The sequence below is a fragment of the Rhodamnia argentea genome, chromosome 5 (genome assembly GCF_020921035.1).
Source record: "Rhodamnia argentea isolate NSW1041297 chromosome 5, ASM2092103v1, whole genome shotgun sequence".
Classification (NCBI taxonomy): domain Eukaryota; kingdom Viridiplantae; phylum Streptophyta; class Magnoliopsida; order Myrtales; family Myrtaceae; genus Rhodamnia; species Rhodamnia argentea.
Genome location: NC_063154.1, coordinates 5,063,616 through 5,087,092, shown reverse-complemented (window position 1 = coordinate 5,087,092; position 23,477 = coordinate 5,063,616). Strand labels below are relative to the sequence as shown.

At 40.4% G+C, this 23,477-nt stretch overlaps 4 protein-coding genes across 4 annotated transcripts; 2 read left to right on the top strand and 2 right to left on the bottom strand.

Annotated features, from left to right (window-relative positions):
- Positions 1–1,524: 1,524 nt before the first annotated feature.
- LOC115728942 (3-hydroxyisobutyryl-CoA hydrolase 1-like) lies at positions 1,525–7,144 on the top strand. Its single transcript, XM_048279010.1, has 14 exons — positions 1,525–1,581; positions 1,817–1,909; positions 2,717–2,785; positions 2,851–2,914; positions 3,047–3,126; positions 3,422–3,505; positions 3,600–3,684; positions 4,240–4,323; positions 5,913–6,036; positions 6,117–6,177; positions 6,265–6,366; positions 6,472–6,573; positions 6,671–6,712; positions 6,820–7,144. Exons 1-14 carry the CDS (start codon positions 1,540–1,542, stop codon positions 6,958–6,960), a joined length of 1,173 nt encoding a protein of 390 aa, XP_048134967.1. The 5' UTR covers positions 1,525–1,539; the 3' UTR covers positions 6,961–7,144.
- A 1,708-nt stretch (positions 7,145–8,852) lies between these two features.
- Positions 8,853–13,807, top strand: LOC115751540 (3-hydroxyisobutyryl-CoA hydrolase 1-like). The gene is made up of 13 exons (XM_030689467.2): positions 8,853–8,983; positions 9,102–9,182; positions 9,697–9,765; positions 10,344–10,487; positions 10,661–10,744; positions 10,893–10,977; positions 11,153–11,238; positions 12,295–12,416; positions 12,572–12,632; positions 12,758–12,859; positions 13,026–13,127; positions 13,247–13,288; positions 13,482–13,807. The coding sequence occupies exons 1-13, from the start codon at positions 8,942–8,944 to the stop codon at positions 13,620–13,622; spliced, it is 1,161 nt and encodes a 386-aa protein (XP_030545327.1). The 5' UTR covers positions 8,853–8,941; the 3' UTR covers positions 13,623–13,807.
- A 5-nt stretch (positions 13,808–13,812) lies between these two features.
- On the bottom strand, positions 13,813–19,752 carry LOC115728944 (vacuolar protein sorting-associated protein 36). The gene is made up of 9 exons (XM_048279009.1): positions 18,812–19,752; positions 17,986–18,186; positions 16,499–16,650; positions 16,326–16,395; positions 15,746–15,881; positions 15,568–15,652; positions 14,518–14,574; positions 14,135–14,366; positions 13,813–14,099 (listed from the first exon to the last, which is right to left on the bottom strand). The coding sequence occupies exons 1-8, from the start codon at positions 19,451–19,453 to the stop codon at positions 14,357–14,359; spliced, it is 1,353 nt and encodes a 450-aa protein (XP_048134966.1). The 5' UTR covers positions 19,454–19,752; the 3' UTR covers positions 13,813–14,099; positions 14,135–14,356.
- Positions 19,753–20,139: 387 nt separating this feature from the next.
- LOC115751581 (NADH--cytochrome b5 reductase 1-like) lies at positions 20,140–23,477 on the bottom strand. Its single transcript, XM_048279069.1, has 9 exons — positions 23,312–23,477; positions 22,626–22,769; positions 22,461–22,551; positions 22,263–22,340; positions 21,417–21,497; positions 21,232–21,321; positions 20,877–20,942; positions 20,632–20,718; positions 20,140–20,282 (listed from the first exon to the last, which is right to left on the bottom strand). The coding sequence occupies exons 1-9, from the start codon at positions 23,440–23,442 to the stop codon at positions 20,190–20,192; spliced, it is 861 nt and encodes a 286-aa protein (XP_048135026.1). The 5' UTR covers positions 23,443–23,477; the 3' UTR covers positions 20,140–20,189.

Below are 23,477 nucleotides of genomic sequence, written 5' to 3'. Positions count from 1 at the left end.
TCCCCGTTTCGGCTACTTACGGAAGAAAAGCTTTAATCTCATCGTCAATAAGATGGGCCGGGCCAGCGTAACATCTCTTGGATCACTAAGCCCGTGGAACCTACGGGCTTCAATAGAAGAATGCAAAAAGCGTTTGGCCCAGCTCAGTTTTGACATTTGAATAGTTCGCTTCGCTTTACTCGTCTATATAGTTATTCAGGTCGACAACTACAGCTGCTTGAATTTGGGCTGCGCTTGTTTCGTGAAAAATAAAAATTTTAAAAACACATTTTCAAAAATGATCGCTTGAAAAAATTAATCAATAAAACATAATTTCTCGGTATATTAAGGAGAACGTCGGTTCTACCCGCGACACAAGTTCTCAGAGAAGGCAGATGCTAGGGTGGGGGAACATTCTGTATGAGCACATCTCAATGGGCTGTGCAGTAGATGGCATTAGTCCCGGCGCACGGATAATATCCGAGTTTTTCTTTTTAGCGTGGACTACAGTGCATTGGGAGTCTTTACATACGAGGGAAAAAGGCACGAATGATCTTTGAATTTTATCCCAACGTAAAATATGGTCCCTGAACTTTTAGCTTGTTCAATTTGGTCCCCTGAAATTTAATCCAATATGCAATATCGACCTTGAACTTTTAAATTGTTAAATGTTGTCCCGAAACTTTTGGTATACGTTCAACTTAGTCCATGAACCATATGAAATCGTTCAATATTGTTCAATGTTCATAAAGTTCATGGACTAAATTGAACGTAGTACCAGAACTTGATAGACTACCATGAATATAGGATTAAAAGTTCATGGATCACATTTGCGCATTGGGATAAAGGCGATGGACCACGTTGAACAAATTACGAGTTTAGAAATAGTATTGCAAATCGAGCCATTGTTGAGGGAATGATTTATGTCATTATCCTTTAATCAAAGTTGGATCTGATCGGTCTTTGCCAAACGAGTTTAAGACAAAACCTCCATTTTCTTAGTTTCAGCAAATTAAACATGCAACCCATTTTCGAGTGAGTCCATGGTCTGCTCTGCTCTTTAAGGAACTCCTTTAAGTTCAAATCCGTATTAAACCGAGCAGCCCACGTGTCGTCGTCGTTTCTGGGGAAGAAGCGAGAGATAAGAGTCGTAGACATGGAAATGGCAACAAATTTACAGCAGACCGCCGGCTCGTACTCACAAGCAGATGGCCGAGAATAGCAAAACGCTCGGCCATTGACAGCTCAGTTCCTCTGCAGAACATTGAATTCTTCAGACCCCACCCTTACCAAAACGAAACCCTCTGTGTCTTCCACAGAAGCAAACAAGCAAGAGACTTCAAAAACACCACCCCCACCCAACCCCCCAAAGAAACCCTAAACGAGCGTGAGACGAGATCAGCTCTCAACGGAGTGTATGTGTTTTATACTCCTGTGAAGATACATCACTCTTTCCATCTCTGCTGCTGCTTTTTTTTTTTTTTTGTCTTGTCTCTTCCGTTTGGGTGATTTTCTCAGCTCTCTTTCTGGTTTTTTTCAGACAATAATTAACCTGGTATCATGGCTTTGCGTCTGTCTTTCGACCTCGAGGCCGACGAACAGGTGTGTACATCTATCTACACGTCCAAGTGTATACGTGTGTATGCACATATGTATGTACGCATGTATTTATCTTCTTCTTCTTCAAGAACAAGCTTACTATTTTGTTCTTCCGGTAAATCTTTTCTTAAGGGTTTTTGCCCATATTCCCTTGCCTTTTCTTTCATTTTATGGAAAGGGGTATGGCGAACTTCCTTTCTTTGGCTCATTATCTCCTTTTGGTTGCTGTGAAACCCAGGGTGGTCCCCAGGTTTTGTTCGAAGAAAGCTCGAGCGTGAGGAAGGTGATACTGAACAGGCCCAAGAAACTGAACTCCCTCACTTATGAAATGGTACTAAACAGTACAGAGCATATATATATCTATCTCTCTCTCTCTCTCTCTCTCTGAAGCTGGTTTTGATGACCTTGTGGTGTATTTTTTACCACATAATCTGCGCTACATGTGAATCTTCAGAGTACAGTGAGACCCTCAGAATCAAAGTTATCTTGCTTTCCTCTGACATTCTTACCACTGAATGAGAGATCGTCTGTACAGCTCTCAATAACTTAAATTTATGCAGAGGTAGAAACAGGATTCCTCATTAAAAAAAAAAAAAAAGGTTTGTGGTTATCATGGCTATTTATAGGGGTGAACATGATTTCAAGGTAAAACGAACTAGACCGGTGGGAAAACCTTCCTGCTCAAGGTTCCAAAATTTGAACGATAGGTTCCAAATTCTAAAAATTGGAGAACCTATAACAAATTTTTGTATTTTCTTGATATATGTCTTCGTGCGGTTCTACGATATTCCACGATGTCCGATAATAAGTATGTAATCCGAAGTCACTAGTTTGAGTTTCCATTTCCAACGAGTTGTGGTCGTGGATTAACCACCATCGTTAATGGTGGAACCTGGGTAGATCCCGGAACGTGTGACAAGTTAGGTTTTAGGTTCTAAAAAAATGAGGAATTTGTTCCGACAGGAAGGTTCCGGGTTTGAGATGAAATCAGTACGTAACCTAAAACCACTCACCTCCGATTATTTAGTAATATTAGTTGTCGCAACGAGTTTTATTCTTATTTTGTTTTGAATTCTTTAGATTTTTTGCACACCCACAAACAGAGGCAATTAACTTCTCCCTTTCCGCCCCATGATAGGCTTCTCAGCTGTTAAGGAAATTGGAAGAATATGAACATGATCCTGCAGTTGGCTGCATAATGTTGAAGGTGAAAACGACAAGTCACATGCTTTTTCATTCTCTCTAATTCATTAATGGAAGAATTTTCATCAGGGGCGTGGTAGGGCCTTCTGTGCTGGAGGCGATGTCATGAGAGTGATTTGCACAACCATGGCAGGTTCTCTCTCTCTCTCTCTCTTTTTCTTTATGTATATACAAATTTTTTTCAACTATTTATGCTCCTTTATTAAACTTTTATTTTTATTTTTCAATTAATGCACCATTAAATATGGGGAAAAAAAAATCATAGGACATTGGAGCTTGGGTACGAGGATTTATGGTCTTCAGCTCACCTTAGATTATCTGCTGGCCACTTACAGAAAACCTGTGGTGAGTCCCAAAACTCTACTTCATCAAAGTACACGCTCAGGCCCTACTTCATTCATGTCTTTAAGATGATGCTTATTACTACTATTGTTGTTATTATTGTCATTATCCAGCAGGCCGCCAATAGAAACTTCTGTCTACACTTTACATTCCATTGATGGTGCTTGTGTTGAAACAGGGCTTAGGGTTTAGGGTTTAGCCTCTAATATGAGTTTTGTATCCCTAATTTTCAGTGCCGTAGTTAGTGTGAATTCTCACTACTTTCTCTTTTTATACGATCATTCGTTGATGGATAAAGGTTGCTCTAGTTGACGGAACTGTCATGGGTGGAGGAGCTGGGCTATCGATGCAAGCGACATTTCGTGTGGTCACCGAGAACACGGTATTGAGTGTGGAATCTCTTGTCTTATAACTTTTTCAGGCAATTAGTTTGAGCCATATGTATGTCGTTGATTGACCTGTGAAAATACGCACAGGTCTTCGCTATGCCGGAAGTATCCATAGGTTTGTTTCCGGACGTCGGTGCATCGAAGTTCCTCTCTAAGCTTCCAGGAGCTTTTGGTAAAATTTCTCGGATAAAAAAAGGGCAGATTTAGCGCGTTTTAATGCTTAGAAAGAAAGGTTAATACTGTTAAAAATTTCAAACCGGTACTCCATGATACATTTATACCAAATTAATTTCTGTCTCACGAAGAACCTCAAAATCCATATCCCACAACATATTTAGCTCATACTTACTTCTTCTCGTGAAAAATCTCAAACTAGTATCCCCGATAGTTTATCTTTTTCGCGTCATATCCCAAAAGTAGATTTGGATCGTGTATACAAGTTTTTTTGGGATTTGACTGAAAATTAGTTTGTGATAAATGCGTCGTTAAAATATTGGTCTGGGATTTTGAATGGTTTTATCCGTAAATTTAACTAAGGAAAACAATTCAATATCGGTCACATTAAAGAGAGAGAGATGACATACTCTTGTACATGTTGATCACAACAATCAAATGCACTTTTTTTTTTTCCAATTTTTGTTCAATTCATAGACATTTATGGTCGTCGAAATAAATCTTTAGTCAATGCTTTCGAATTTTCAAGACATTATTTCTCCTAACTCTATAGGAGAATACTTGGCCCTTACTGGTGCACGGCTGGACGGAGGTGAAATGTTGGCTTGTGGTCTCGCATCTCATTTTGTGCTCTCCACGGTAACTTACTTTTCTTTTCACACAGACTCACTTAGAAGCTTCTGCAGTCAGCTTGGTCCTAATTCCATAAAAATAGTATATAATTGGGGGACACAAACAGTTCATGAATTTTGATCCAACTTGTAATGTCATTCCTAAACTTTTAATTTGTTCATCATCATCCATGAACTTTTAAAAATAATATATATGATATAGGGACTATATTGAACGTTTACATGTGTGTAGTTCATGGATAATGTTGAACAAATTAAAAGATTAAGGACGATGTCGCACATTGTGTCAAAGTTGAGGGATCACATTATTCAAATTAAAAGTTCATGGACGACATTACACAATATACCAAAATTCAAGGACCATTTATTCTCTTATCCCTATATAATTTGTACTTTAACTTAATTCCATTTGATTATAAGTTATGTATTATAATTCACCGATTTCCTCCGTAGAACCCTCATCTTTAAAACCCTAAGGCTATGTTTGATCAAGATAAAAGTCAGAATATGATAAAATTTATCATATCCGATGCTTGGTTCATGCCCGGGACGGGATATATTGGGATATAAAGAGAATATAGCCCGGATAAAATTATCCCATGGGGAAGGTCGGATAAAGGTGGATATTGTTCATGCTACAAAAACTATTTTTTAATAACAAACTTCTTAAATAATAAAAATAAAATAATAATTGAATTGAATTTATAGTTGAATTCTAGTGTTAAATAGAAAAATCAAAATAAAAAAATTTTAGTTTTTATCTGTTCTGATTTTTATTTATTATTTAATTTCTTTCTATTTTATAATATATAGTTTGTGTGTGCATATATACACACACCTAGTATCTATATCTATACAGAGTTTAAATATAATAGTATTAAAATTTGCTAAGAAATGATGGAAGGGAATAAAAGGAATGATAAAAAGAGATTTAAAATTTAAAAATAAGTGAAAAAAACAAAGTAGAAGAACCCATATTTTAAATGAACATATTCAAACTTGAAAATGATCTTTCTAATTCTCGAAGAACGAGAGGCAATGAAATTTCTTTAAAAAATTAGCATTTCCATCTCATTCTACTATATATTTTTAGTTCATGTTGAAGTTTCATGACTCCTTTGTAGTTTTCTAGTTCACGAAAAAACTCTACGAAAATGACGAGAGAGTCGAAACTCCTTCTCCTTCTTAGCTTTTTGGTCCACATCAAAAGTCTATGAAAGCATAAAGAGAGTCAAAATTCCTTCTCCTCCGTAGCTTTATGGTTCATGTTGAAGTTTAAAGAAAATAGCGAGAGCGGTAACGCTTTTCATAGTCGCAAAAGTAAATGATTATATTTTCTCTCTATTACTAGATTTGGTAGTGAATTAAGAGAGATTATGTCTCCGTTCGTACATCGATATGTCGTAAATACCAAATAATGAACACATAGGATATGAACATATTTGACTTTATTATTGTGATTCACCGGACAATAGATAGGATATGACTAAGTTTTTGAATCTCATATTACATCCTATCTAATCTTATCTTGGCTAGAAATCCAGACAACCAAACTATTTATCTATCTAATAAAAGCTCATCGTTTGTGGGTTTCGGGAGCTTCCACGGCTGGAAAAAGCATTGTGTCCGGAGGCCCCCGTCAGCAAATCAACCATTTCGGCTTTATTAAACAAATTCGCGCACAACCCTAATCTAAACGAAAATAGCATTTTAAGGAGGTAATTCTTCGAGCTTCCTATTTCATGCCACAAATGCTAGTATTAATCGCAATTATCGCGTTAATCTTTTGGGCGAGCAGATTGGAGATCATCAACGGGTGCTTCTCGAGACCCACCGTTGAAGAGATATTCTCGTCGCCGGTAATTTATTTCGCGCCGAGAAAAGCGATTAATCCCACTCGAATTTTTCGTTTCTCGCTTTGTGGATTAATCTTCAAAATTTTGCAGGAAAATGAGATAAAAAATAATGGAGCCGAGAACTGGATCGAAGGCGCTGTGAAGTCCATGAGATCAGCCTCCCCAACAAGTCTTAAGATAACTTTGAAATCGGTAATAATAGGGGAGATTAGGAGATTTTAGATTAATCTAATTATTTTCGCGGGGGTTTACTTCATGGTAATAAAGTCTAATTGAGATTAAGTTTCGCGACTACAGATAAGAAAAGGACGGACACAAAACCTCGAGCAATGCCTTGCTCATGAATACACCATCTTCTGCCACGTGTTGCGAGGATCCGTGAATAGAGATTTCTTCGAGGTCCCTTTGAATTAAATCTTATTTATTCATCCTGTTTTTAATTTTCGATTTGTCCCAAATTATACATGTGTTTATATAACCTGGAATTTTTTTTAAGGGTTCAAGAGCGACCCTATTTGACAAGGACAAAAAGGCCAAGGTAACGTTATTCTAATCTAGATTAATTAGCGCGTCATGTTCAAATTCGTGGCGAATATTAATTAATTAATCAATTAATCCATTCATGTTTTTCCTAACAAAATGCAGTGGGACCCACCGAAGCTGGAATTGATCCCCGATGAGATGGTGGACAAGTTCTTCACGAGCCTTGATGGGATCGATCAGGATTGGGTTAGCTTACAGCTCCCGATTCGGTCAGGTCAGACCCGATCACGTGCGAAGCTCTGAGGGACGTCACGTGCTCCTTTTGGATATCTGATGGTTTCTGTTTTGTGGGATCTCATTATATCGTAATTTATGGGCATGTTTCGACCCACAACTGCCTCATGAATTAGTCGCTTGAACTTTAGTCTAATTATATTTGATGCATCAATTTTAGAGTCACCCTTCTAGTTTGGTCGAAACAAAGAGACGTGGGATTCTCCTGCCTCCATGTTAGCTATACTGTAAGAAGCTTCATCTTATCGGCGCTTTATTGCAAACACCGTTTCGAGAAATTAGGAATAATTTCAAGAACCTTATATACATTTCTATATGATTGCTATATGAGAAATTTCTCAAAACAACATTGTTTGGATGGAGCTTGCAAGTCAAAATCACATAGGACAATCGGTATTGAATGGATCTCCAAGTTAGAATTTCCCTACCTAAATTGGTTGGAGGGGATGCATCCAAAAATCGTTAAAAGGTCGAGCACGGCATTGATAAAATTGAAAATTTTATGACTAAATCGGCTGACATACTATATATTTGAGACTGATTAGGTAATTTTCTCAGTCATGTCACTTTTTCTATCCTTGGAGTTTATAATGAAGAGTCACACTTTCAGGCCCTTTTTCGACATACGATTAACTCCCTGCCATTTTCGGATCAGCTATGGCCCTACTCCCATTTGTCAGACACAATTATTGGAGGACTTACTCCATTCCATGTGGCCCATTGTAGTATCAACAAAAAGGTTTGTGAGCCACAAAAATTAAAAAATAAATAATAAATAATTATTGTGGGGTCCACTTCTTCAAGAATTTATGGCCCACAAGATATCATTATTTTTACAATCACCCAAAGATCGATGAGTTGGCAAAGTTCGAAAAGTTTTACCTTTTACTTCATTTTGCTCAATGATTAATTTTCTTATTGGTAGTCTATATATGGAAAATGCTTCTCCGATAAGATTGTCAAGAATGGTACAATTTTAACCGCAGATCCACACATCATCACCGCATGTTTTGCATAAAACACTCATTGATTGGGCGATCGTATGGTCAAAACTAACTAACGTAACTCACAAACTGTTGGATTGGCGACTTCCTTTATATATATATATATATAGACATGGGTTATATTTGCCTCCATTCCTAATCAAAGAAAACTTCCTTGAACAGATACAAACGAGCTTCTTATAGGTGGGTCACAAGTTATAAACCTTACCTATATGCAATGCAACTTAACTATAGTTTCCTCCAACCATGTCTCCAATTATTAGGATACAAGTTATGAACATTCACCACATGCGGTCTTAACTAAAGCTAGAAGTGGGCGGCATACACGTTTGTAACCCACCAATCAGAGATGGTCGGAGCGAATTCCCTCCGACCCAAGGTGGTCGGAGAACATGGCACCCAAAATGACGGCAGCGCCTCCGAGATCGTGACCCGCAAATGAACTGGAATGCAACACCTCCAACTAGGTAGAAGGAAAACAACCATCCGATCCACGTTATCCATATTCATCTTTTCTAAGTCGAGTTTGCACAGGGACAATCTTCATGTTCTTGACCCACCGCTCGGGATACCGGTTCGAGAGAGTTCCTTCCGATCAAAGGCGGAGCAAAGCGCGAACCGAGACCGGGCCATGCTTCATATTTACTCCCAGAGTACGGGGTCGATAGAAGCTTGATGCGTGGAACGGAGAAAATAAGTATGGAATCCAGCAGGTAGAATGGGGTTGCAATGCATTTTGGGGGGGAAATAATAAACGAGGGAGCGCAACTGGGGCACTAGCAAAATGACCATTGATGGTAAGTTCTCAGCCACACCAATAAATAACCTAGCTCTGAGGCCGTTGTGTATATACGGACAGACTTAAATGAACAGGAACCACCACATTTGGACCTTCTGATAAACCCTAATCTGTACCTCGCCATTGTATATATATACCCCCTCTCTCTCTCTCTCTCTCTCTCTCTCTGGAATCAAGTGCTGCTGCCATGGCTTTCCGGTGCTCTTTCGACCTCGAGGACGACGGCCAGGTACATGTGTATCGTCCGGTTCCGCCATGCACGTGCTTCGTATCTTGCACGCTTTCGGATCTATGGGTCTCTTTCTTGGGGGTGATTTTCTTGATGCAAGAACTGCTGGTGAGTTCAGGTTTTGTTCGAAGAGATCTCGAGCGTGAGGAAGGTGATACTGAACAGGCCCGCGAAACTGAACTGCCTCACTTATGAAATGGTATGAACAGTTTTATTATAATGGAGTCCAATAAGTATTACAATGTTATATAATCTCTCTCTCTCTCTCTCTCTCTCTCTCTCTCTGCTTTTCTCCATATTTTATGAATGTGGTCAAACAACCTCATCCATAATTTATCAAAAACGGGAAGCGGCAGGGATAATTTAGTGCCGAAGAGATGTCCTATGATAATCGTCATTAGATGAATGTTTGGTTACGGTTCGTACCGTTCCGTACATAGGGCATCGCCCCGGTTGGGTGAGTCGATAATTCCCTCGAGTTTAGACAGGGTTTCTTTACAGAGTACGGCACGGATCGAGACCTCTCGAACCTTCATTCATTTCCTATGTACTTTGCGAAATCAAGAAATGACTTCACAATCGAGATCTGTACATAGGACGTGTCATATGACAGTTCTCCACGACCCGTTCGTTATTAAGATTTGATGCTGTCGTTTATGGGATTGCTTTGTGTTAAAAACCGTTCTCTTTTTTTTTTCCTCTCCTAATTGCAGGTGGTTCAGATGTCAAGGGCCTTGGAAGCGTATGAATGTGATCCGGCAGTCGAATGCATAACTCTAAAGGTGAATACAGAAATGTCTCTGTGGTTCCTCCTTTCGGATGTCGAAAAGGTTTACGAGATCTTGTGGTGATTTCACTGCACACAAATCCGCCGGTCTTAGGAACCAATACCTCCCCCCCCCCATATTGACTGAAGGCAGACCGGTCAAAATGGATCATGAACCGATTTCTTAACCCATCTATGATGGGTTGAGATGTTACGTGGATTAGTTGTATTTAATAAAATTGGTAAAAAATTGGACGTAAATGGATCATAAATTATTTAGATTCACCCCATCTCTGTGGCTCTCTTTTTATTCTCTCTCGCGCTTGCTCACTCCGTGCTCACAGAACGGGTTAAACTGGTCTACTTGAGTCTGACCCTTTTCGACCCGACCCGACCCGATCTACTCGTTTGATGGGCATTAAGACTGCGGGCAGGGCTTACAAGCCGAGGCTTACCGCTTCTTTCATCTTCACAACCGGCTTGATCCCTATTGAAGCTGTTCAGTAAAAGTTTCGGATTGAAAGTGAAGAGCTTTTTGACTCTGTTGTTAATGTAGATGTAGAGATGTCATGAGACAAAACTTCTTTTTATCAGGGAAACGGCAAGGCGTTTTGTTCCGGAGGAGATGTGAAGGGAGTAATCTGTTCATCGGGGGCAGGGCATTGGAGCTTCGCCGGTGCTTTTTACAGGAGTGAGCTCATCTTGGATTATCTGATTGCCACTTGCACCAAACCTGTGGTCAGTTCAAATCACTTCACAATCACAATTTATCTTTGCGTAATCCAAATAGTTGATCGATCATGTCGACCTAAGGTCGAAGATTTAAATCGTTTTACGCGAGGGCCATCTAAATCTCCCGATATAATGTACGTATGTTTTCTCCGACCGCGTGACTTGAAATGCCGTCAAAGATTGCGCTGGTCGATGGGATCGTGATGGGCGGCGGAGCTGGGCTCGGGATGCACGCCGCGTTCCGCGTCGTCACCGAGAACACGGTATCGAATGTCCGGTCCCTTGCTATCGATTTTCAAATGCAGTTTTATTTCAAGATTAATCTCACTAGCTGTCGGTCCGCCAATTGCCCGGTCTATACGTGTTTTGCTTACTATGTTAACTACCATATTCTTGTTGGATAATGAACAGGTATTTGCAATGCCGGAAGCATCGATAGGTCTCTTTCCGGATGTCGGCGCATCGAAGTTCCTGTCTAAGCTTCCGGGCTCTTTCGGTAAGCGCATCGTTTGGTTTATTTCATCGCCGTCGATGTTAACATCGACCATAGTTTTTGCATGACAACCTTATCGGGTCAATCCGTAACCAAAACGCGCAGCAAACGAACTTAAATTTCTCTTTTTCGAGTCCTATCGTTTGCGAATCACATCGTGGAAGGTTGAATGCCGTAGGAGAATATCTGGCGCTCACCGGCGCGCGCCTGGACGGCGGCGAGATGCTTGCTTGTGGTCTCGCATCTCATTTTGTGCTCTCCAAGGTAATTTTTCATTTATCTGCATGGGCTATTTTACTCTGAGTAATTATTGTATTCTTGATAGGGGTGAGCAAATCGGATCCCCCGAATCGGGAACAGCCCGGACCCGATCAAATCGGTGGTCCGGTTCCCGGTTCTTAATATTGGAACCGATGGCCGAGCGGTGTGATTCTCGGTTCCAGGGACATAAGACCCGATCGGACCGCCCAAATCGAACCGATCGAATTTTAAAAAAAAAAATGTAACCATAATATTTATTGTTTAGTGTTTGCTTCTTTCTTTTGTTGTTTTGTGATTGCCTTCTTCTGTCACTAAGAATGGTAAAATCTTGATGAGTAATTAAATCACATCCAAGAAGCTAAAACCAGAGTAAAAAAATAACAATGAATCCTAGAAAAGGAAAAGATACTCTCTGTCTTGGGCACATTCAGAAATTTGTCGTGTTATTAGTTCCCGGTTCCCGGGGTAGCCATCCGATCCCCAGTTCCACAAATGGGAACCGGGATCACCGGTCCGGTCCCCCGTTCTTAAGGGGAACGGAACCAGATCGGATCGGAAACCGATCACCCCTAATTCTTCATAGATTTTACCTTTTTCCTCTAATTATCATCTCTCTATCGTTATTGTTACTTACATTTCGAATAAGAAAAAAAGTGAAAATGACACAAATGATCCCTAAACTTTGGCCCAATATGCAAGGTGATCCCTGAACTTTTAATTTGACAAAAATGGTCCCTAAACTTTAATCCAATGTGCAATATAATCCATAAAATTTCAATTTGTTCAAGTGATCCCCGAACTTTTGGAGCATGTTCAACTTATTCCCTAAACTATAAGAAAATGTACGAAGTCATCCCCGTACTTGAACTAATGAAAGTACTACATTGAACATCTTTCCGTAATTCATGAATCAAGTTAAACATGTTCCAAAAGTTCATGGACCATATTGGTAAAATTAAAATTCAGGGACCACATTAGATATTTGATCATAGTTCAAGGACCATTTGTGTGATTATCCCAAAAAATAATAATAATAATAATTTTTTGAGTTTGTTTCAGGACCTTCCGTTGCTGGAAAAGAGCCTATGCGAGGAAGGGCCTCTTAAGAAGTCGACCATTTCCGATTTATTAAACAGATTCGCTCAAAAACCAAATCTCAAGGAAAACAGCAGTTTCAGGAGGTAATTAAATTGGTGTAGCTTCCGAAAAATTTCAATACAGTTGCTCGGCATCGTACTCGATTGTCATTTTACTAAATCGATCAAACGAAAAGAAAAAAAAAAAAGGCATCGAAAATTTGTCCGCTCAATTGACATTGGTTGTTTGGCGATGCTAGATTGGAGATTATCAACAGATGCTTCTCGAAACCCACCGTCGAAGAGATATTATCATCGTTGGTAAACAACCCAAGCGAAAAAGCGAATAATTTCCGTGCGATTTTGCGCTTCGTTTTTACTAAACCACTCGACTTATGTCTTTTTTTATCTCCTTGTTTTTTTTTTTTTTTTTGTTGGTTGTGCAGGAAAATGAGGTTGAGAATGATGGAGAAAAGAAATGGATCAAAGATGCTATAAGGTCGATGAAATCAGCCTCCCCAACAAGCCTCAAAATAACTCTGAAATCGGTGCGTAATTGAATGCCCATCACTTTTTTTTCCTTTACTTCCTTGATTTTCATGCGCGACAAATTGTTCTTTTTTTTTTCTTTTTTTTTGCATTATAATGTACAAGTGACCATGAACTGAGTGAGTTAGGAAAAATTTATTGACGTCATCAAATTTGCCACCCCAGATGAGAGAAGGACGCGCAGAAACTATCGAACAATGTCTGACTCGTGATTACGCAATTTCCTGCCATATGTTGCGCCGGTCCATGCATCGAGATTTCTATGAGGTCCCTTCTTGAATTAATTTTTGTTATTCCTTCTATACATACACATATATATATAGGCACACGTGTGTATATGTGTGTGTAATGTCCTGACCGTGGACGATGAAATCCATGTTTTTCAGGGTTCAAGAGCGATGCTATTTGACAAGGACAAAAAGCCCCAGGTATACAATCATCAGGATTAGCAAATTATGCCTTATAAATTCAAAACTTTTTAAATTGTTGGAAAATAATTTCGGACATCCTGAGCGTTCAAAGTTTAAAGAAAAGCCGAACGAAGTTAGAAAAGTAGAAAAATTATCTGTACATATTCTTAATTTTCCTAAAGTTCCCCCTTGTTTATCTTGACGAGTGCAGTGGGACCCGCCAAAGCTGGAGTTGGTCACCGATGAAATGGTCGACAAGTTCTTCAGGGGTCTTGGTGGGAACGACCCGTATTGGGTCGAGTTAGGGCTCCCGATCAGATCGGGCCAGACAATGGCCCGGGCGAAGCTCTGAGGGGCGTCCAAGATTTGGGAGAAACGAATGGGAGTAGATCCACATCACTTTGTTTACGATCTTTATTGCTTGGAATAAAGCCGTAATGGCTTTCAGTCCGACTGATGAGCAGACGTGTTTGTTATCTTTGACGTGTGCGCTATCGTATGAATCTTCTATCTAGAGCTGCCTGCGACGGCGGTACGTGTACCTGCGAAGCATTTGAACAACGCTCTTTGATTTATGAAAATAAATAAGATGGATGCCTCGGGCTTTTGTTCGGGGATATACCGTACCGATCTCACAAGAACAAAAGGTTAAGGCACAAGGGGAAGGGAGGAGCTCGCCAATCTATAAATGATGCTAGAAACAAGAACCTGCAGCTGGGAAAGAATGGGGCATTGCTATCTCATGGCAAGTCGGTGGCAATCCCCTGAATCCTTCGTCTCGTCGCAGAAATCGCAAGGACTAAGGACCCCCATTTTGACTAGATCTATCCTAACGACAATTCGTGAGGATGAAAGAAGATAAACCTCACGACTTAGAACTCCATAAGTCTTCGTCTCTCGTCAGTCTCCCAAATACGGACCAAGCTTATGCCTCAACAGTCAATCTCACTCCAATTGTTTTGCACCATGAAAGATTGATCAAAAGATCGAAGCACGGCCCTTAAGAAATGTAGGGATGCCCTCTTCGGTGTCAGCAGAAGTGAGATTTGTTCGCAACAAAGTTAAAGGAACCAGAAGGCGTCTATCTCATTGCAACCTGTGTAAGGAGAAACACCGACATAAGACCTTAGCGAGTAAAATAAAACACAACAATTGCAACCTCATTTCTATGAAGTTTGTTGCAAATCCTAGTTGGATATCATATTCAGTTCCGCCTAATATCAAAGAGATAAAGAAGTGTGTCTTGCCTAGAAGGAGAAGATGCACACTTGATCCATGTAGCGTAGATTCCCTGATCTTTCACTCTGCGAAGGAAAACCATAGCTAATAGATGTATGTGGTTGGGAAAACCATATGCAACAACCATAGCATCTAACTCGATTTGCGATCGCAACTGTCTATATATATTTACTCTCATACTGGATGAGCTCATGGACAGCGCTTTCAAACTTATGGATGTACCATCTAAGAATGAGATGAGATGTCTAGTACACAGATTCATCCATGGACCCCTCTCGAAGACATCTTCCGAGCAACAATTGAACAAACGATCCATACAACACTCTTTAAATCTTGTACAGTCACATGATATGTCCTATCTATTGGTAAACATGGCAGCAGTCTTTCATCATTTTAAAGGTCCTTTCCCAACAGCTACAGTATAGCAGATCCAAGAGCCACTATTCATCGATATGAAATGCGAGGTAAACAGAGATGGCACAGAATGTTTATATAAAATGACTGGCGACTAAAACCCAGTTTGTGGTATATGCATAAATAGTCCAAAAGACTGTCTTAAACATAATTATCATAAGTCTATTTGAATATTATTCCTCATTTTATAAGATATCTGAGGAAGCCTAATGGCTCAAGAACTAAACTGCTAGGCAAAGAAATAATTTCTAAACTATGACGGCAAATAAATAATTTATGAATTAGGACCCTGAAGGGCAACAAAGAGTCTTCCATACTTTGCACTTGCAGTTCATTGGGAAGAACTTAAGAGATAGCAATTATCCCAAGTATGAAAATGCTCCGTGACAATAGTATTTTCCTTTTTGGCAAGAACACCTTCAATTTCTTGAATGAGTAGTGTCTTAGCACAAATAGTTAAACAACCAATTTTTAATTCTGTACAAAGAACATGCATGGTCTAAGGAAATTATTTCATATGGTTATCTGCAAATCAAAATTTCTCTAAAGGAGTGTGCTGCACAAGAAAAACCAAAGACCAGATATCATTATCAAGCCATAGCAAAGTAGGATGACAATTGTTATTAAGAAGATTTTTTACTCACAGGTATATGTCATCTGTACGAATCTCAGGAAATAAATTAATGTAGAAACGAAAGCCATCAGGGCTTATGTCCCGGCATAGTAAACCTGCCAAAGAGCAAAGCAATGTAAGAATGCTTGTTGCAATAGCACTCCAGCCATTTCAACATTTTTTTTTTTATCTCTCTATAAGCCACATACCTCGGCTCTCAGCAGTTAAGAGGTGCTCCTTGGCCATTGCTGGAGCAATTCCTAGGGTCATGGCAGCATCACCAGCACTTACACCCATCTGAAGGGCGTCAGGCCGTGTAATGAGCAACTTGATTCTAGCAAAAACCTATAAACAGCATCCCTCAGTTATTATCAGGCAAAGTTGGATATAAGTAATTAGGGTACTATTTCTTACATGGGCAATATAAACCAAATAGCCCACATGCCTCAGTAGTTCCTTCTGTCAAAGGAGACGTACATATCCCACATTCATCATTGGATATTGGACAACTCTTTATCATGACAAGTTTGGCAGCCTCTTGCCTCAAACTATAAAATTCTCTCTCTTAGAGAGGGTGTCTACTGCCTAGAGAGCATGAGCAAGAGGCATATCTATGAAAACCACAGTCCATAATGCAGTTCCCAAAGCCAAACTTATATAGCAGCTACAAGCATAACAACATTTCATCTCGCCAGTTTAAACTGAATACAGACAACAGAACATGGGGCACTTCTCCCCAAAGTAAACTCAATCAACACCTTCATAGATTAGAAGGAAGTGAAAGATCACCTCTTCATCGCTGTGGGACTTATTCTGGATAATCATTACTCCACTATCAAACTTCCGAAGCATTACAGGACTGAGAGAGGGGACAGCTCCATTAGTATATATAAAAAATCAGGCCACCTCAAAAGAAATAATAATTATACTGACATTACTCGAGTAGATGGAAAATGTCTTACACATCAAACTTCTCCCACAGGGAACATGCTCGCAACAGATCCTCTGGAGAGATCAGTTCTGTGCCCCGAGCCCGGTTAAAAAGGCAGTACATGTCTATAAGATTAATCATTCCTCCAGACCTCTCAAGAGGAATCTTCACAAAATCTGCTAACTAAGAGCCAAAAAAGAATAATTAACCTTTTGTTAAAAAAAAAAAAGGAAAAAGGACCAAGAATCTAAGATTATAATACAAATAATCACATAGTACAAATGGAATGACACAAGCAGTCCATTTTTTAGAATTTGGAACATATTAAGCCGGTGTATTAGAGACAAGCTTCAGTATAAAATAACTCCACAACTGCTAAAAGGAGCAAATGGTGAATAATTCCACCATAAGTGCTTTGTAACAGTATGCATCTCATCATCTAAGGCCAACAAGGCAACACAAAAAGAAGCAAGGAAATCAGGCTCTATAAGACAAGAAGTAGAAAATGGAGCAAATTCCTCATGAACTGGAATGCACACCCTCAGATTGTAATTCACGAAGCATATACCAGCAAAGTCCTTAAGGAAAAAGCTTTGAAACAAGCAGTTAAGTTTTTTCCCCAACTCCAGCCATTGATCATTGGGATCTCCACATGCATAGAATAGAGATGAAACACCTCCATAATTTCTACCTTTAGGTGTATCCTTTTCAATGCTTTAATCCTTTCAAAGAGTAGTTCATCCTGTTCTCTAATATCACATCAAACGCTCAGCCTCATACATCCATAAAGAATGCTTACTCACGTCCCACAGCATGTCATCCTATTCCAAATTTACGGTACATTTACGTGATCATTTTATGAGTGTTCCACAGGCAGGAAGCTGAAAAGCTTATCGATGTTATCTCACTTAGATGACATGATGCTGCAGTAGAAGGTGTAGACCCGCTGTACCTACTAAATAAACTGCTACAGAAGGTATACATTAATTTTCCCCTATATACACAGGAGGATAAACACTGAACATGCCGTTATTCAAACAATAACCACATATCAAACACAATAGCGAGATTTGACCCAGAAACAACTACAGCAGCTATCCAGCAAAAAGCATATTAATAATATCTCTTCCCATGCACTCTTCAGATGTTCCAATTTCTAGGAGGTCTACATTGCACAAAAACCAGGAATCGTATGAAAAATACGAAGCTCCTGTTAGATGTATGCACTCCCATGCTAACACTCGATAGGATAAAATATGCACCGCTGTCAACTTTATTATACAAATACTTTTTTTAACCACTGTTGTGAAAGCATTACACTAAATAAGTATTGACCGCAACCCTATTTTACACTGTCATGTTGGGACAAAGATATAGAATCAACACATTTACTATTTAAATGGCAACCAAAAGCCAGGAGTTCTATTTTTAAGTACACGTCCCAAGTCCTGCTCAGCAGTGTTACAGATGAAAACAATCAATAAGAAAATTTTTAAGTAAATGGCAAGAGAAGAGGACCTGCCGGGATAGTTGCTGGTGATACAAAGCACCGGCCGACTCTTTTGTAACTGGAGAAACAATACCAACACTCAACAACCAATCCTGCATTTCTTCTTTTGAACCTAATTCCTCATCATTTGATGATCCAGCTTGAGATGGGCCAGATAAAAGTTTCAACCTCATTTTCTCAGCAAGCATCACCATCTCTTTTGCTTTACTCTGCAGGCACACACAACAACATTGAAATAAGAATATGGAACCCTCAGTGTAATCCACTCATTGATAGCAGAAGAGCTATAGAACAGACAAGACAGTCATAGCTGCTGTTTGCCATAGAAAAGGAGAAGTCCATCTGCCCAGGATTTCCTCTTTCTTCAGGCTTTTTCGGCAGCACGGTTACATGGATAGTAAGCTTAAAATTGAGTCTTTTATGCTTTCAGTTTTCTCATCTTAAAGCAACGCCTTTTGCAAAATGTTATGCTAGTCAACATAAGCATAAAAAAAGGCAATTCCCTCAAATCATTACACCTTAGAGCAGATTAGTTCAAACCAAAAGGGTCCAATGAACAATTTCTGAAAGAAAATCCAAATGTGCCAAACAAGGACAGAGAAATCGAACTCTTTAACTGCTGCATATCCTTCTCCCAATAAGTCCAGGACAACCTCAATTATTCCATCCCAAATAATCACGTCGATATTTTACCATTTCGGTGTAGGAATCGATCAAGCAATCAAACTAGACCACAATGCTGAGAATCTAAATCTTCTCCCCCCCAACCTACCCGTCCTAAATAGTTCTTAGCAATGTCAATCAAACAACTCGAATTTATAGATATTACATTACCATGAGGGCATTCAAGTCCTGGAAAGCATCCTGCAAGCTCTTATCAGTGCTCTCCCACATCTCCTGTTCTCTCCTCAGTATCCCCGCGACCCCAACCACTCTCATTCCTCTCGAATCAAACCCGCTCGAACTGGCACTCGACTCCACAACCAAACTCGACCCTGAACTCGCGCTCTCACTCTCCTTCTCTCTCTCCCAGACCCTCGCGCCCCAATTCTGCCTGAATTTGTCCACAAACGCCTCCACGTCATCCTTCCCTCTCATCACCAGCGTCGCCACGATCGACCTCGTCCCCATGCCGCCCACTCGCCCGTCCGAGCCTACAGACAACTGGACCTTGAGCCGCGGCGACCCAAACATCGACTTGATCGATTTCTTCAGCAAGAATATGTGCGTGACGGACGCGAGGGGGACATAGGAGGCGGTGTTGGCAGCGGCAGCGGAGGAGTCGGAGACGAAGATGAGGCGGTGAGTCGTGAGGATCAAGAAGGACGACCTGAGGTGAATGGAGGAGCTAAGCGGCGGCGAACCTTCAGGTTCGAGCTCGACGTTGGAGAGGAGAGAGCACTCGATCTCGTTGGGGAGGAGGATCGGGCGGCCACTGGTGGTCAGCTCCGCCGTAGGGAGGGCGGCTCCGGCCATATGTTGAGCTTAATCTCGCGCAGATTGAAGCTGGATGAGTGTTCGAATCGCTGGCGATCCTTCTACGTTGCTTCGCCTAATTCTCGTTCGTATGAATCCTTGCCGTCGTTATAGCGCGGGAGGAAAAAATGACGCCACAAGAAGGCGCGGGGCGGGGCGGGACGAGGAATAGAGTTGACTGGGAGGACGACCAAGGTGGCTGCGGACGGCGGAGGTGGAGGTGCGATCGCCGATCAGCCTCGGCGAGTTTTGACCGGAAAAGCGCACCGAACTCCCGCTGCTTGGGCCTTGGGCGGTATCCACCTTGGAAGAACTCGATTGACGCAATGCCGAATGGACGGCGATAGAACTCGACTTCCCAATATGATCCAGCTCTCGGCCTTCCCCGAAAACGAGCGGGTCGGAACAGATTGGACCGGATCCAGTCGACCCGGATTTGGCCGGCCTTTCCAAATTTTTAAGAAAAAAAAGTTCATTAATGTTTCGGGATTTATTTTTGTGAAATTTCGATAAGCATTTCGAAATAACACGTCAGCATTATATGACCCATTCACTTTTCATTTACCGTGTTCTTGAAAAACTAAGATTATTATAAAAATAAATATCTGACTTTAAACTCGCACGGATATTAAATTCACGATAGTCATCTATCGTGAAAATACATATTAAAATAATGTAGGTCAATACTTCAACGAAGAAAAGTGTTGTCTTTTTCTCTTTAAACGACTATACTGGATTAGAACTCAAATTGCATGTCTTGCGTGTAACCAAGCCCGCTGAGATGACCAGCCATCGCCTTGTTCATGGGCGGAGGACCACACCTTAGTATCTGCAACATTATATAGTGACATATCATAAAAATAATTTAAGTGGACCGAATCATTGATTAGTTTGGAAAACTAAAGACTTCTCAAATTCTTGAGAAAGTGCATTTTTCCGAGTCAAATGAATGATCCGGATAATATTTTTCACGATCGTTTGTATCTCTTGAAATAATTAACCAACGAGACATGTTTCCATTATTGAATATTATCTATGTCTTAGATTATTTTCTTGAACACCGAAAATAGTTTCTTTATTTTTCAAGCTGTTCATTTTTCACTAAACAAATATAGCCGAAAGAGACAATTTTCCCCCATAAAATGAATTACAAAAACACGGCGAACATAGATGTTAACCCGAATATCGGAAGCCGGTGGTGGGCGGCGGCTTCGGATCATCTCCTTCGTCACATACCCGCCTCCACCATTCCAATTCTCGGGAGGCTGAAAAATAATGGCGAAGATCGATTAACGGCAAGGTTAATTTTCCGGGGCCGACGATCCCAGCATAGACAGTGCATGACGACCGTTGTACATGCTCGATGTATTTGTTGTGTTAAAGCGAAGATTTAGAAAGCCACTTGAGATTTTCCATCACCGACCCGACTAAGAACATAGTACACCTCGAAACGGTTGGCAAATTTCTTGGCAAAGGCGTCCAGTTCTTCCTACGAATAATGTAGTAAGCCATCGGGATGCAAATCGAGATGTAATCGATTAGGAAGAGAGGCGATGAATGAGATATAAGCTGCCGTCCGTTTCACGAAAAATAAATAATTTGATAAATATTTTCATAAAAATAATCATTTATATCTCTTGAGAATAATCGGCCAGTAGAAAAGTAATTTTATCATCAATCATAATTTATGCTCAATCTTTTTTTTTTTCGAATGATGAAAATATTTCTTGTTTATTCATTTTTCTAAATGGTAAAAGCGAGAAGAATTATATGCGTACCTTCAAGAGTATGTCGTGGACGGTAACATTGGCGTAAATGAGGCACGCTTTTGTCTTGTCCTTTGGGTTTTCCAATATCGCGCGAATAAGCTGCTATGAAATATAAAAGGTAAAAAAAAAAAAGGACGATAAATGATAAAAAAAAAAAAAAAATTCAGGAGATGACGAGGATATGGAAGCATTGCCTGGAAAATGGGGGTGATGCCAGAGCCTCCGGCGAGCATCCCGAACGCACGAGCTTGATTGGGCTTATACTTGAATCGTCCCTTCGGATGAGATGAGATGAGAAGCAGAAAATGTTACGTTTTGAAGTTAGGCTTAACTTGTCGCCCAGGCTCGCCAGTCGCGATAGGTTGAGCTTCATAGTCGGGGAAATCACCCAAAAGCTCGTAAAATTTATTTTACTCTGATCAATTCAGTTCTGAACATTTTAATTGTGTTAATTGAGTCATAAATATTTTCCTAATTTGTCAATTTAGTCATTTCGACCAATTTTGATAGGAAGTTACTAACGTGGACGTCGGCATTCCTACATGGCACGGTCGACAGTGACATGAAAAATTTTAGAGAATTTCTAATTTTTTTAATTTTTCTTCTTTTTTATTGTTAAGAGCGGATTGTTGGCAACCGGTCACTGGGCAAGTCCTTGCGTCGGCGGCTGGCAAGGGTCAACCCCAAGTCGGACCTTAACAATAAAAAGAAAAGGAGAAAAAAAATTAGTAAAAGGTTAAAAAATTCTCAAAAAATTTCACGTCGGCGTCAATCGTGTCACATAGAGCGATCGGTGTCGACGTAAGCAATTCCAAGCCAAAATTGATCGAAACGAATAAATTGACAATTTGTCAAACGGTTTAAAACTCAATTTGCCGAGCCCGCGAAAAGTTTACTTTCAGGGCCCGTTTGGCCCAGCGATCCCATGAGCAGTTAGGCCCACGTTCAGATCAAATTGGAAGCAGCTAGCTAACGAGTAGCGTGCACATATCATCTACAACTTAACTTTGAAGCATTATGGAACCGATTGAGATTGGTACCTTTGGTCCTTTAACGGTAAGGTAGTCACCTTCACGCATCTCCCTGAAATGGTGAGACATCCTTCCTTTTGGGTACATCTAGACCATTCACCAGATCAACCCATTATAACTTGGTCAAATCGCAAATTTATTTTCGCGGTAATAGCTATATTAACGTAGCTTAATTGGCGATTTATCATAATAAAGATACGTATATACCTTCACGACCAATTCGAAGTAGCCAAGATCAGAGTCCAGAGTGATGGGGGTGTATGGCCTAATGACTTCTTTGCCGTCTCTGTCCTTTCCTCTGCTCGACGCAGATCGGAGAAAAATAACATTTTGTGAATGCGTGACTAATTAATTTTTTTTCGTTATTATCACCTGCAAATTATGTGTTGCCCCACGGGAAGTCCCAAGACCGAAGTGGGGGTGGGAAGAGCGAATCTGAATCTCGCGGAATTAGGGCTGATCGGGGTCTTCTTGATGAGCCTGAATTCCTTGAATTTCTTCGGGTCAAAGCAGCCTTCACGAAACCGTACAAGGATCCCGAAAGATGTATTAGAATCGGCATGAGAAGATGGTCGGACCGGGTCGATTCTATGAGACCAACGATCCGTCTCGGCATATAAAGTTTTGCAAGAATTAGTCCGCGTAAAAATAAGGTCGTAAAAACATGTCTCATTCGTTTGGAAGATTTACAAATCAAAATTATTTTCCCTCTCTCCTTGGATTGAAGCACACGTCTCTAGGGTCAGCTGAACGGCACTCCGATTCGCTTCCATCCAAGAAACCACGTCTCGTCTCCAATGTTGTCCCGGTCAAAACCCGGAATTGTCTGAATTCTAATTAGGGGCATGATACAATGATCGATGGCTAAACCCTAAAACTAGAAATCGACACAGCAGCAGCTAAGCTATATTAGCTCAAGGAATGGGGCAAATTAGGGTTTGTTAATAAGGTCAAACACCATAGCTCATCCATATATATGTTATTTTTACTAGGATGCTGTAAGAAAACGACCCCTCAAAAAAAAAAAAGTTGGAATTTTCCACGGACCTTTCGATCTGCTCGATCTGCTCCTCTTGAGAAGGTAGACCCCGGAAATCGGGATCGCGAACGGAACCAATGCAACACCGATCGTGTTCGCTCGGATCGATTCGAGAAGACCCATTTTGCTGAAGAATCCGAAAGAGGGCATGTTGAGAAATGGTTTCAGCTATCTTTGTGCAACAC

What these genes read in the sequence shown, in the direction of transcription:
- LOC115728942 (XM_048279010.1), top strand. Translation starts at nt 1,540, where the DNA reads ATGGCTTTGCGTCTGTCTTTCGACCTCGAGGCCGACGAACAG. An exon ending in ACCTCGAGGCCGACGAACAG is followed by an intron (nt 1,582 to 1,816) that starts GTGTGTACATCT and finishes TGTGAAACCCAG; the next exon opens with GGTGGTCCCCAGGTTTTGTT. An exon ending in ACTCCCTCACTTATGAAATG is followed by an intron (nt 1,910 to 2,716) that starts GTACTAAACAGT and finishes GCCCCATGATAG; the next exon opens with GCTTCTCAGCTGTTAAGGAA.
- LOC115751540 (XM_030689467.2), top strand. Translation starts at nt 8,942, where the DNA reads ATGGCTTTCCGGTGCTCTTTCGACCTCGAGGACGACGGCCAG. An exon ending in GCGTCGTCACCGAGAACACG is followed by an intron (nt 10,745 to 10,892) that starts GTATCGAATGTC and finishes GATAATGAACAG; the next exon opens with GTATTTGCAATGCCGGAAGC. An exon ending in TAAGCTTCCGGGCTCTTTCG is followed by an intron (nt 10,978 to 11,152) that starts GTAAGCGCATCG and finishes TGAATGCCGTAG; the next exon opens with GAGAATATCTGGCGCTCACC.
- LOC115728944 (XM_048279009.1), bottom strand. Translation starts at nt 19,453, where the DNA reads ATGGCCGGAGCCGCCCTCCCTACGGCGGAGCTGACCACCAGTGGCCGC. An exon ending in ACCAGCAACTATCCCGGCAG is followed by an intron (nt 16,651 to 17,985) that starts GTCCTCTTCTCT and finishes TTTGGCTCTTAG; the next exon opens with TTAGCAGATTTTGTGAAGAT. An exon ending in AGTCCCACAGCGATGAAGAG is followed by an intron (nt 15,882 to 16,325) that starts GTGATCTTTCAC and finishes TGCTGTTTATAG; the next exon opens with GTTTTTGCTAGAATCAAGTT.
- LOC115751581 (XM_048279069.1), bottom strand. Translation starts at nt 23,442, where the DNA reads ATGCCCTCTTTCGGATTCTTCAGCAAAATGGGTCTTCTCGAATCGATC. An exon ending in ACTTCGAATTGGTCGTGAAG is followed by an intron (nt 22,341 to 22,460) that starts GTATATACGTAT and finishes TGAATGGTCTAG; the next exon opens with ATGTACCCAAAAGGAAGGAT. An exon ending in CACCGGCTTCCGATATTCGG is followed by an intron (nt 20,283 to 20,631) that starts GTTAACATCTAT and finishes ATAATGTTGCAG; the next exon opens with ATACTAAGGTGTGGTCCTCC.